Raw genomic sequence first — 13376 nt, forward strand, 5'->3', positions numbered from 1 at the left:
AACATACATTAGACTGCCCATAGCCAAAGCATAGAGTATCTTTTGCATCTCATTTCTTTCGACATCATTATCAGGGCACTATTTGAGGCTAAATTTGTCTCCCTTAGCTATAAAGGTATCTCCTAGTTTACTATCTCTCATGCCTAATATGTCCAAAACTTTATCGATATAATTCTTGTGTGATAACCTTTGGACAACATGAGAATGATCTCTTAGTGTCTTAATACTTAATGCAAAAGAGGCTTCACCAAGAACTTTCATTTCAAAATTCTTTGTCGAAGTTTCATGCAATAAGCTTATATCGCTACTAGAAAGCAGTATATCATCGACATATAAAACCAATAATATATATTTACTCCCACTGAATTTATGATAAACACAATCATTAACTATATTTACCTCAAAACCATATGAGGTAATAACTTGTTGAAATTTGTAATACCATTGACGAGAAGCTTATTTGAGACCATAGATGGATTTCTTTAGTTTGCATACCATTGACTCAGAGTCACTGATGACTGCTTCACAATAACCATTTCCCAGCAAGTGCACTGGTGCATAGTAGTATCAACAAGTGTCATATCCACAAGGATTTAGCAAGTACATTGGTAGTTTAATTTTTGGGTTTTTGATTTTGATAAAGAGTGCAAGTAAAAATAGATAGTAGGAATTAGATAGATTGAGTGAAGTATAGGCTATGAATTAATTTCATCTCACCTTCTTCTACTAAACCACTATCATCTTGTTTACTTACCATACAAATTATCCAATATCCTGGGAGTACTCTTTATATGTAAATTTAGGTTCATCCCTGAATCACTAGAACCTAAGGACTTCAAACCTAGTGTGATTCCTCAACTCCTGGTAGAATGAATCCTTGCTTTGATGTGGAAGACTCGTAGAATGAATCATTGTCATGTGCAAGACCCTTTCATCCATCATCCCTTCTAGCATGCAATAAATCATCTAGTACAAGTATGATGATTTGATTGGACCATAGTTTGAGACCAGTTTCCAAACTCAATCCAAACCTATTAAATAGATGAGTTATCAAGTCATCATTAAGCATAAATCGAACCACAAATAATTGAATGAAAGCAAAGATAAATATCCAAGAAGTAGAAGTATATATAATCAGAATTGATTACATCAAAACTGGACATAAGGGAGTTCAACTACTCATAGAATATTACAATGTAATTCCAATAGCATCTACAGATAAGATTTACACTTAGAGCATTTCCCTTGTGCCTCCTAGAATGAAGACATGAGGTTTTTATTTATAGGAATTTTTGAATGGTGCTCAGCCATATAGGGGTTTCTTCACAAGTGGGTGTCCTTCTCAACTCAGCCCTTTGTCCTGGTGCTTAGCACGTGACAGTTCCCTCTTGGGAGGGTTTTCTTGGCTACTCAGTCTCATGATTTTGTGCTCCAAATTTCCTTGCAAAGAAGGTTTCCTCATGAGTCTCAGTTTCATTTGTTGTGCTCAACTAGAAAGTCAAAATATGTTGTCTTGTCTTGTCTACTTTTGTGGCTCAGCTCAAGTATTGTGGCTCAGTTGCATACTTGATATTTTCTTTTATATTTACTGCAAAATAGCAAAATATCATTACAATTCATAAAATTCTACTTCTCAATACCTCATTTTTTATTTTGAGCTTAAGGATGTTTGTTTTATATATAAATAGCTCCATTTGATACATGATAATTGTCAATTTCATAAGAAAAATTTACTTATTCTTTACACTTATTAGTCATCATATATAAAATTTTCTGGTTGCATCATATAAATTGTTTCTTCATTGTCATTATTTAGAAACAAGATCTTAACATTCATTTGATGGAGCTTTAAATCATAATGAGCTACTAGTGCAATTGTTATTCTAAAAGAATCCTTTGAAGAACTAGAGAAAAGGTTTCTTTATAATCAATGCCTTCTTTTTGAGTGAAGCCTTTAACAACTAAACGAGCCTTATATCTCTCGATATTACCTTTTGAGTCCCTCTTGATTTTAAATATCCACTTACAACCAATGGGTTTCACACCTTCAAGTAATTCAACAAGATCCCAAATGTTATTCTCTTACGTAGACTTCATCTCATCCTTCATGGCATCAATCCACTTTTGAGAGTTAAAACTATGCATAGCTTAACAAAAGTTGATTAGATCATCCATTGTTAAACCAATGTCATCCTCATGTTCTTGGAGAAACACAATATAATCCTCTTGAATTGCATTTCTCCTCTCTCTAGTGGATCTTCTAGTGCCACTTCTTGAGGTTGTTAAGCTTGTTCTATTGGTATTTGAGTGAGAACCTCAACATTGTCTTAAGCTGGAACAATGTCAGGAATGAATCCATCATTGTCATCTATTACTAAGGTAGGTACTAGAATGGTAATAAGCATAGGGACTTGATCACTGTCAACAACAGGTTCCTCCTCAAAGACAACATTCCTTATGTTCTATTCCTTCCCAAACTCAACATCATCAAGAAATATTGCATTTCTTGTCTCAAAACATGATTTAATAGTGGGATTGTAAAATATATAACCCTAAGGGCGTTCAGGATAGCCTACTAATAACAGCTAGCAGTCCTTGATTCCAACTTGCTTTTGTGCGACCTATAAGGATGTGCCTTAGCTAGATAAGCCTAAATGCGTAAATGCTTTAGGCTTGGCCTTTTACCAGTCCATAACACATAAGGGATTATGCTAACTACTTACTTGGTATCCTATTCAAGAGATAAACTGCAATCTTAAGCGATTCTCCCCACAATGTGTAAGACCCGAGAAAAATAAATAAATATTTAATAAATGTGAGGGCGAGAATCTCTAAGTTAATTAAGGTGGAAAGAGAAGATAAGGAATAATACTAGCTCAATTGGTTGAGAGTACTTGATTATATGAAAGGACTTGATTGGACTTGATTCAAGTCTTGTGTATAACATTGTGGTGTTAATTAATTATTTAATTCGTTTTGCATGGGAATAAGATCTCGTGACTTAATGTATAAGCACATGTATTAAAAGTAACAATAAATCTTTTAATCTCGTACTTTTATAAACACAAATTTTATTCATTCAATTTTTTTTCATTACTAATATATTTACATAGTATTAAAACAAATCAACTTTCTTATTTAATCAATGTTTTCAATAATTTGTGAGTCAATTATTTCATTATTTATAAAACTGTTAAGTATTATTTAAAGTTTTTATATTTTAATTACTTATGTAACTTATAGCCATGTATTTGTTTTTTCTGTTTCTTAATTTAAAATAAATAAATATGACTTATACGTCAAGTGTCGGTATACGGAATTCTAATATGCAAATATCATTATCATATATCATTGTTGCAGACACCTGGACTCAAACTTTCATCGTCTTCTAACTGCCTGACTCCATAAACATGAGCATGTCCAATAAATGCATTCAGCTCAAAGTTTTCATTATTTTTAATAATTCTTCTTCCAAACCAAATATACCCATTTTATCTATCTATCTATCCATACATGGAAGCCCGAAACTTATGGCGCTTCGTGCTTCTTCTGGCTCTAGTTTTACTTCTCACATGGCTTCACCTTCCATCACTTCCAAACTCTAAATTTCACTCAAGATGGTACATCCCAAAGAACACCTTCTACTCATCATCCCCTACCTATCATCACCTTGAATCAGAAACTCCTCAACACCCTCTTGACCCTCTAACCATCCAAGAGTTCAACAGGGTCAGAACCATCCTCTCTTCTCACCCTCTCTTCAAGTCCTCGTCCAGCTACACTCTAAACTCTGTGGTCCTTGAAGAACCAGACAAAAAACTAGTCCTCAAATGGAAAAAGGGTGATCCACCCTTGCCAAGGAAGGCTTCCGTGGTTGCAGTTGTCAAGAGGGTCTCTCATGTTCTCACTGTGGACCTCGAAACTGGCCATGTCACGAGCCATGAAAATGAAACCGATTTGGTTTCTGGGTACCCCATGGTTACTCTAGAGGACCAATTCGGGGTTCTAGAGGCTCCCCTCAGGTGCCCTGAGTTCAACAACTCGTTCACCAAACGTGGTGTGAATTTAGCAGACCTGGTGTGCTTGGCGTTGTCTTCAGGGTGGTATGAGAAACCGGAGGAGGAGAATAGAAGGTTGATGAAGGTACAGTGCTATTCCAAAGAAGGCACTGTGAACTTTTACATGAAACCAATCGAGGGTGTCACTGCTTTGGTTGACATTGATAGAAAAGAGGTGGTAGCTGTTTCAGATGATGGCCAAAACATCCCTGTGGCTAGTGGTGCCAACACTGATTACCGTTACTCCATTCAGAAGCTGAGTGGGGAGATGAGGCTGCTGAATCCAATATCCTTGGAGCAACCAAAAGGTCCAAGCTTTAGTGTTGATGGGCACATGGTGAAATGGGCAAACTGGGAATTTCACCTCAGACCTGACCCAAGGGCAGGGATCATAATTTCACAGGTGAAGGTGAGGGACCCTGACACATCAATGCTGAGAAATGTAATGTACAAAGGGTTCGTATCTGAGCTATTTGTGCCCTACATGGACCCCACAGAAGGTTGGTACTTTAGGACATACATGGATGCTGGTGAGTATGGGTTGCAGTCAAAGCCGTTGAACCCTCTGAATGATTGTCCACGAAATGCTCACTACATGGATGGTGTGTTTGCATCTTATGATGGAACACCTTATCTCCAACCCAACATGATTTGCATTTTTGAGAGTTATGCTGGTGATATTGCTTGGAGACATGCTGAATGCCCCATTACTGGCCTCAAGGTAAGCTTTTCTCTCATACCAAGCTTAAACCAAAGTGTGTTTGTGTGTGTGTTTGGTTTGACATAGTGGACATTAATGACCTTATAATCCAAACACACTGTTCAAAGCAAACCTCATGTATTGTTTAGTTTCTAATTATAGATTGACATGGACACTTAAAATTATGAATTTTGACTATTTTTGAGCTGTTGTTCATTAGTTGGGAATAAAGATTGTTTGATCTATAAATAATTCAATAGATTTTATCTCTTAACTTTATTTGGGTACGTGCTGCGGTGACAGGTTACAGAAGCAAGGCCAAAGGTGACACTAGTGGTTAGGATGGCAGCAGCCTTGGGAAACTATGACTACATCATGGATTGGGAATTTCAAACCGATGGGCTAATCAGAGCAGAGGTTAGTGAGGAAAATTCAATTTTAATTCTACACATTCTTGTTTAGGATTGACAGTCCCATGACCTATGCAGACATATCAAAATTTGATGTGATCCAAAATCCTTGAAAAGTTTATGCACACGAGCACCCACTCCACTTCATATTCACTTGAAAAGTTTTGGGAACATATGGATACATAAACAATGAAAATATCATAAAAATCAGTAATGAGACATTTAGAATAGCGAATGAGACAGCAAATAATGATGGTCTAGGGTAAGATGGATTATCCTAATATATAGGCATTTGTCTGATGCAGGTTGGACTGAGTGGTATCTTAATGGTGAAAGGAACTACCTATGAGAACATGGACCAAGTTCCTGAAAAAGAATATCTTTATGGAACCCTTTTGAGCGAAAACCTTATTGGTGTAATCCATGACCATTTTATCACGTATTACCTAGACATGGATGTTGATGGGTCAGACAATTCATTTGTTCAGATAAACTTAAAGATGCAAGAGACGGCTCCGGGAGAATCACCCAGAAAGAGTTATTTGAAAGCAGTTAAAAAAGTGGCAAAGACAGAGAAAGATGCTCAAATAAGACTTCAACTGTATGAGCCATCTGAGTATCATGTGGTGAATCCATTGAAGAAAACAAGGGTAGGGAACCCTGTTGGGTACAAATTGGTTCCAGGTGCCACAGCAGGTAGCTTGCTGGATCCAGAAGACCCACCACAGAAAAGGGCAGCCTTTACCAATAATCAAATATGGGTCACCCCTTACAACAAGAGTGAGCAATGGGCTGGTGGCTTATTCGTTTATCAGAGCAAAGGAGATGATACTCTTCAAGTGTGGTCCAACAGGTCACACATTCTTTTCATGATTCTACCTTTCTTAAGTAATGGTTCAATGCTAATTCTACCTTTCATCATATTGATTTGTGAAAGTGTTTGATGTTTAATATGCAGGGATCGTGGAATTGAGAATAAGGACATAGTGTTGTGGTACACAATAGGATTTCATCACATACCATGCCAAGAGGACTACCCTATAATGCCTACTGTGTCATCAAGTTTTGATTTGAAGCCTGTTAATTTCTTTGAGAGAAATCCAATCCTTGGAGTGCCTCCCAATTTCAAAAATGATTTACCGGTTTGTAAAGGTCATGATTCAGGTTGAGATTCCATCGGATGGATTTTAGTCTAAGTACATATAGTTTATTGGCTCTAAAATCATGATTGTGGGAAGAAGAGCCCAGAAGAATGTCTACTATAAAGCTTCTTTAACTGTCTTAAAAGTTGTGATATTATACTTCTTTACTTGTATATATAAAGAACTGTGTATGTGATAGAACCCTCTCTTATATTACAGTTGCTTCCTTTCATTCTTATGCTTTGTGTTTTTCTTGTTATTGTTGAACGAGTTCAGCCATTGGTGGGCCTATGGAAAGTGTTACACGAGTAAGGACATGTGGAAAGTGTTACATGAGTTTTACAAACCAGCTTAGTGATTAAATAATAGAGTGGAGAGGTTGTGGTGTAACTCAAGAATATAACTGATTTGAAAAATATAAACATGATTGTAGAAGAAAAATAATAGAAAAATTACAGTAATAAAATAGAATATACAAAATATATTATATCAAAAAAATAGTACTATTTATCTATTGTTATAGTTTATATATAGATATAGATAATTAGAGGCTTAATGAACTAAAAAACCTTGGAAGACTAAAATGAAAGAATAAAAGTAAGAAGACTAATGAGTGTATTTAAATTTTTACTTTTAAACAGAATAAAAGAACAAAATACACTGCTTAATCGAACAAACAGCAAAAGTTTTGGTAACCTAAACAAAAACAAGCAACTCGAAACAGCAGGAAACTAAGGCCACAAGGACAAAAACAACCGATTCACCCGACCACAATCTCTGTAAACAACATCGACCTATTTGTACAACCACCTTAGTTACTGTCTGAATCAGGCTTCCGGGCCAAGAAGAAGTACATTGGTGTGAAAATCTCTTTCCTGGAAAAGAAACAAAAAGAAAGTCATATTTCAGATTCCTCTGCTCCAGAAAAATATATTGATGTTCAATCTTCTAATTCATTAATCAGTATTTCTCTCAAGGACTCAGATAAGAGACCTTCAGAATCTGAAATTGCAACAGATGAGAACTGTACATCATGCTGGCTAGGAGCATTCTCATTTTTATATTCATAAATTTCATATGCATGGGTAGAATAGAAAGAGTGATATCATGAGAAAGTGCAAATCTTACTTTCCTCCTTCAACTAGTCCCTCCGCAGCCTTCTCTAGGAAATCTTGAACCCTTAGACTACCCTTTGGAGCCAGTCCAACATACTCCAGAACCTTGACCTGCAGATATTAATTTGTTGGCCCCAACCAATGTTGAATGAGTAATTAGATTTACCAATCCTAAAATTCTCAACATACAATCAAATTACAGAACTCTATAAGTAATCATAGACAATACCAAGTAAAAAAAATTTACAGATGATGTTCAATAGCAATACCATGTTTTTTGTGAAAAGTCGCCCAACGGCAGTTAGACGGAAGCTACTCAGCGAGAAATGACTTTTGTCTAAAGGCAAGTACCATGGAAGAGGAGAGTCAGCTGCTAGATCTTTCTCCCATATTATCTTTCACACAGAAAAGGAGAGAATCCCCTTTAGCAAGTTAGGTTCAACTATTGGATATACAAAAGCCAATACTAGTGAAAGGTGACAAAGAAGAAAATGATGTTCACCTCAAAACCTGCTTGCTTCAGAGCTTCAATACACTTAGTGGTCAATCTAATGTCAGGAAGCCCATCACCAATCTCAATTTCTGCCTGCAACCAGGAATTTTATCGATTTGATTACAAACCAAGAGGTTTCAACAGGGCCTAATAAATAGACCTCAATCTTAGTTCAATCTACACCGCTGTAACATACCTTGACTTTTTGGTGTTCTGGGTTTTGGGGATCAAAACTATCGGTCATACACCATTCATAAGCAGCAAAATATTGACCAGGCTTTAACACTCTAAAAATCTCTTTATAGCATCCATACTATACAAAATTCCATGGCACGAGAAATAAGAGTCAGCCAATACAAAATTATAGACACCATTTTATAGATTCACAATTAACACATGCACTCCATGCTATCATGCAGACCACATTAAAGTTGCTTCATAGTACTTCACAATTTATACGTAAATGGGGGAGATAGAAAGTTGTAGTAGGGATGGGGCGAAATTAGCGCGTGAAACCCATTAGAGAGTACAGGATACTGTCACATACAGCATCTGGTGCATGGCAAGTGGCTTCAATCGCATATACTGCATCAAAAGTGTTGTCTGGGATTGGCATTTTCATGAAGTCAGCCTGCATTATCAAATACGATGATCATGTCAACTATCTTTTCAAACCAATATCCGCCTTCATCAACATGTATGGTTATGCTTAATTTACAATATCATTTTAGCTAAGATATCGTCATCATTTGATTATAAATTTTTTCAACAATAAATAAGGCAATATATTCGTAACATTTATAATTGGAGCAGAGCAATTTTATAAACCGAAACAATAAGTTCTGAAATAAAAGCCCTCATACTCCCAATAAGGAAAATAATTGATATACAAAAATCAACCTTGATAAAATTGCAAGTCTTGTCCACTCCTGCAATGCGATTGAGTTCCTGTTAATTAGCAAAAATCTGTCAGTGATCAAAGTGTGTAGAACTTTTAATTTAATGTGCTATCGTCTTTCAAAACATATTGAGAATCCAAAAATAAATCCTTCATCCAAAAGGCTTTCAACAATTAACATGGCAGATTATGCATAATAAATTAACAAAAGATGACTTTCAAGTACATTAAGCAAAATTAAAACTTAAATAATGCATCGATGTTTTGTTAGAATAAGCATAACCAACAGTGACAGTGTACTATAAGTTTATAACAACAAGATATGATGATCGAAATAAAGGTAAAAATAACTATGTCAATGCATTAACAATCTACACCTCATAATTGTTATTTTCAATGAACTTAATTTCCGAAAACATACCTTTCCTCTTGTTATCTGGTACTCATTATTATTCAACCCAGTAATTGAAGTTGAGCTGCCCAGGTATCACTTGATTTTGTTAGCCAGAAAATGTAACACAGGGAAAGTTAAAGGAAAAGAAGCCTAAATGAAGTTAATCTTGTTAACCTGAATCGAGAAATTTCTCTTAATGGTCCCCCAATTCCACATCCAACATCCAAAACCTAAAATAAATTATAAAAGCTCATTAAGTTTTAATAATAAATTACTGTAAATAAGATATCAGCTTGCTTATTTGCTATATTGAACATAGGAAAACCTTCTGCCCTGGCTGGAGTCGAAGTTGCAAAGCAAGGAAGTGTTCATGTCGCTTGATGCTCTCTCGAAGAGATTCCCCATTCCATCTGCAAGATAAGAAAATTATCAACATGATTAATGTAATAGAAAATTCTTCAATTTTGTTAGTGCAAAATTAAGTAAATGGAAACCTGGGCGCAAAATGGAAAGATTCCCCCCAGCCAAACTCGTAAAAGCTGGTAACAAGATCATAGTACTTATTCACCTAAAGACAAATGCAGATTTAATCAACGTTTTTGCTGATAATCAAATTGACTATAATGGAGACAAAAACACATCTCTATTACTTCACAAGTGAAGTCACAGAGCATCACTTATTGCCTCCTATAAATTAGACCGGTACACAAAAATTGTGAAGTTTTCCAAGTTTCCATATAAACAAAAAGTTTTTTGTTAGCATCTTCTAGGATTAGAATCTCTTAGTATTTCAAGAAAAAAAAAATTGTTTCCCATTTGGAGAAAGAGTGAGCAGAAAAAAAGAAAAAATGAGGCCAGGCATACCGTATGCATCTAAAAAAGAAAATTAGAGCTATAGAAGTTAAAGGTTGTCAATATTAATATCTCTCACCATATCACTATAGTTAGCTTTCCTCTCTTCCTCTTGACCACCATAGCAAACATGATACTTCTCATACCTGAATCATAAGATCAAAAAATTTATAAGCTCCGTAAGAAAATGAGAAATTATCATGCATGACAACAGCCATAATTTTTTTCTTAGCCATATGTACCAGCTACAATGGTTTACAACAAACTCATATGGTTATACAACAATGGGTATGCCTATGGGCATGCCCACATGTAGCTGTGTAATTATATAAAATAACATAGCCATCCCTGATTACTCGTCCATATATATAAATAAATAGCCTAAATATAAAATTCTCATACCAGCTCATGAATTTAAGTGTGGCCAACCAACATATAGTTGCAATCCATAGTACTAAAATTCCTTACCTTTTTACAAATCAAAGTTGTGTAAGTATTCATTATTCTAAATATAATAAAAATAATAAAACAGACTTAAATGTACAAAATCGAAACTTCAGATACACTGTTCACGTTAACGCGAAGGTAAATATCTCAAAGTTCATTCTCTTCTCAATTTTGATCCAAGCCAAAAAAAATTGAACTCCGAAACAAATATAGAATAGCTAGTAAAATTTTGAAGCAATTGCTGAATTTCATTTCACCTAGTACATTCGTAGTTATCAGAGATATTTGCTTAGCTGCAAGAAATCTGAAACCATTTTTCAGTTTCGTTAAACCTGTATCACTATCAAGTTGCTGTTACTTTAGGTGAAAATCACGAGCTAAAAGAGACAGGTGGGCCCGGATATGATTCACTTTCAATAAAGTCCAAGACATTCCACGCAAGACCACAAAGCTTTCAGTCCCACCCCCACATTTTAATATTTTTTTTTATACAAATGCACACCGCGATCATGTTACATCAGATCGAACCAGAGAATTGTGGACTGTTGTTTTTCTGTCATTGCCATAAACAAAATCACAACTATTTTCTTCATATTAAAAAAATTCATGACTCCCCATCTGCTAGCATTTCTATTTTCTTCAAATTAATTGATCCCTAATATTCACAGTTATAGATTACTCAACCCCTGTATTATCAGATTCAATATCTTTCCATCCGAATAATTACATTTTTTTGTATTTTATTTTAATAAATAAAAAATTCACCGAAACCCACTATTTTGCTTTTTTATAAACTAAATATAGTCCAAAAATTTTCGCACCCTACAATCACGCAACAAGTTCCTTTAAACCAGATCAAAGCACCAAAAAGATTCCCAAACACGTGCAACAGTGGATTTGACTCCTCATTCCCAAAAGCTGATCAAAAAATCAATAATTCCGACAATTATAATCAACCGTTGATTTTCTAATTAACTTTCTAATTAACGATTATCACTGTACTTAAATCCTCTACAGTACAGTATCCCTAAAACACTGCGCCATTGTACAAGTAGGAAGAAAGTAACACAGAAACCTCGTTTTGAAGACAACAAAAAGTATTCTCGGAGTCTGAAATCACAATGCAACCACAAAATTCCATGCACAAGCAACTAAAAGAAAGAAAAAAATAAAGAAAAGAGAGAATCATATATACTTCTCAACGGCGGAGAGAACTTCCTCCTTTTCAATCTTGCCACCGAGATTGGATGCCAAATCCATAGCTGCTGCAAGTTTTCCTGCGCCGCTAACAGCTCAAAAGACCTCGTTTCGATCTACAACGAAGCGAATTTGTTTGCGTTAAAGGAGAAAGAGAAACGATGGATAAAGGGAGAAATGCAGAAAGCGAAAAGGAAAAGTGACTCACGTGGGAACGGTGAGAGAAAACAAACTGGAGGCGGAGGAAGCTATGAACGGTGAACATAAACAATGAGGAGCGAATTGTTATATAGAAAACTGAAAAGTAAGAAAAAAAATAAAACGAAACATGTGATGGACAAGCGCGAAAATTTCTGAAGGACCACGTTGAGTTAGAAAGGGTATTATCCTACAACAAAATTATATTATTTTATATTATATTGCATTATAATTATAATAATAATAATAATAATTATAATAATATAATCATATAGAACCACAATCTCTCAATGACCATGTCATAACCATGCCCACCCATGTCTATAATCATATAACCATATATGAAAAAATATAACCTATCAGTGGTATCAGAGCCGATGGTTCGGAGTGACTGACCACATAACCATAACCAAAGGGGTCACCTAAGTGACTGACCGCATAACCACAATCAAAGGGGTCACTCATACACTTGAAGGGAAATATATCATATGAAAAAAGAAAAAAAAAACAAGGGACTCACCCTTGAGGGGAGATGTTGGGAATAGTCCAAGTGTGAGTCAAAAAGTCCCACATTGGATAGAAAAGACAAAGTTAAACACTATATACCCATAACAACATTGCCTTAAGGTTTTGGTGTAAAAGTGGTGTCTAAGGTCTTATATGTGTAAGACTAATGTCATATAACCATATAGAACCACAATCTCTCAATAACCATAACTATGCCATGACCATGACCATAACCTATATAAAATATATATAACCTATCAATAGGTTCCTCTAAAAGATTCCTAGTTTAAAATAATGGAAGAACAGTGAGATAATTAATTAGCATAGCTTAAAATAAAAAAATCAATAAATGTATATAATCAATGGTTTACATCGGAATAGATAACTGTCTCTTCAATTTATGTATGGAATTGGGTCTTTATGATTTTTGCAGTTGGGAAATGAACATTAGTTAATTTCGAACATTAGTTAGAAAAAATATTTAAATGAGAATATGTAATTTTTAAAAGTATGGGCACTAAACAAATTAATTTAATCGTATAAGGACTAAAGTTAATTGACAGAAAATATAAAACTAAAGTTTAAAAAAAAAACGGTATTATATAATAACATATTTTAAAAAGTTAAATATGTTTTTTTTCTTCAAGTTTCACTAAATTTTGGAATTCGTCCATGTTTGAGACTTTATACCAACTTGGTCTTTTATTTTTAGAAATGTGTGAATTTAGTCATTCTTATCAAATTTTATTAAATTTATTTGACATTTTAAACGCATTTTATGATAATATTTGAGTTAACATTAAAGCGAAAATGTCTCAAATGATATAAACAATTCAAATACTATTATGAAATGCGCTTGAAACGTTAGATAAACATAATAAAATTTAATTAAAATGACTAAATTCATGTATTTTTAGAGATGAATGACTAAATTAGTCAAAAATTTTAAAGATAAACTAATTCCA

The 13376-nt window shown here is 34.6% G+C and overlaps 2 protein-coding genes across 3 annotated transcripts; one reads left to right on the forward strand and one right to left on the reverse strand.

Annotated features, from left to right (window-relative positions):
- The first annotated feature begins 3412 nt into the window (after positions 1 to 3412).
- On the forward strand, positions 3413 to 6548 carry LOC114164670 (amine oxidase [copper-containing] gamma 2-like). Its single transcript, XM_028049413.2, has 4 exons — positions 3413 to 4779; positions 5062 to 5175; positions 5474 to 6021; positions 6127 to 6548. Exons 1-4 carry the CDS (start codon positions 3514 to 3516, stop codon positions 6335 to 6337), a joined length of 2139 nt encoding a protein of 712 aa, XP_027905214.2. The 5' UTR covers positions 3413 to 3513; the 3' UTR covers positions 6338 to 6548.
- A 376-nt stretch (positions 6549 to 6924) lies between these two features.
- On the reverse strand, positions 6925 to 12075 carry SMT1 (sterol methyltransferase 1). Of its 2 annotated transcripts, XM_028050423.2 has the most exons (14): positions 11915 to 12075; positions 11705 to 11822; positions 10142 to 10208; positions 9705 to 9778; positions 9536 to 9620; positions 9385 to 9440; positions 9238 to 9292; positions 8819 to 8866; positions 8466 to 8549; positions 8115 to 8231; positions 7928 to 8011; positions 7695 to 7820; positions 7439 to 7536; positions 6925 to 7185 (listed from the first exon to the last, which is right to left on the reverse strand). In XM_028050423.2, the coding sequence occupies exons 2-14, from the start codon at positions 11767 to 11769 to the stop codon at positions 7122 to 7124; spliced, it is 1023 nt and encodes a 340-aa protein (XP_027906224.1). In that variant the 5' UTR covers positions 11770 to 11822; positions 11915 to 12075; the 3' UTR covers positions 6925 to 7121. The 2 variants fall into 2 exon arrangements, with proteins under 2 accessions (XP_027906224.1, XP_027906938.1); XM_028051137.2 differs by lacking the exons at positions 11705 to 11822; positions 11915 to 12075 and adding an exon at positions 10465 to 10487.
- Positions 12076 to 13376: the final 1301 nt, after the last annotated feature.

This window comes from Vigna unguiculata, chromosome 1 (genome assembly GCF_037176805.1).
Source record: "Vigna unguiculata cultivar grain cowpea cultivar isolate G323 ecotype 2 chromosome 1, ASM3717680v1, whole genome shotgun sequence".
Classification (NCBI taxonomy): Eukaryota; Viridiplantae; Streptophyta; class Magnoliopsida; order Fabales; family Fabaceae; genus Vigna; species Vigna unguiculata.

Coding starts and splice junctions, on each gene's coding strand:
- SMT1 (XM_028050423.2), bottom strand. CDS start 11,769: ATGGATTTGGCATCCAATCTCGGTGGCAAGATTGAAAAGGAGGAAGTT. Junction 9,293..9,384: donor AGAGAAATTTCTCGATTCAG/GTTAACAAGATT, acceptor ATACCTGGGCAG/CTCAACTTCAATTACTGGGT. Junction 8,232..8,465: donor CTTGCCATGCACCAGATGCT/GTATGTGACAGT, acceptor AATTTTGTATAG/TATGGATGCTATAAAGAGAT.
- LOC114164670 (XM_028049413.2), top strand. CDS start 3,514: ATGGAAGCCCGAAACTTATGGCGCTTCGTGCTTCTTCTGGCTCTAGTT. Junction 4,780..5,061: donor GCCCCATTACTGGCCTCAAG/GTAAGCTTTTCT, acceptor CTGCGGTGACAG/GTTACAGAAGCAAGGCCAAA. Junction 5,176..5,473: donor ATGGGCTAATCAGAGCAGAG/GTTAGTGAGGAA, acceptor TGTCTGATGCAG/GTTGGACTGAGTGGTATCTT.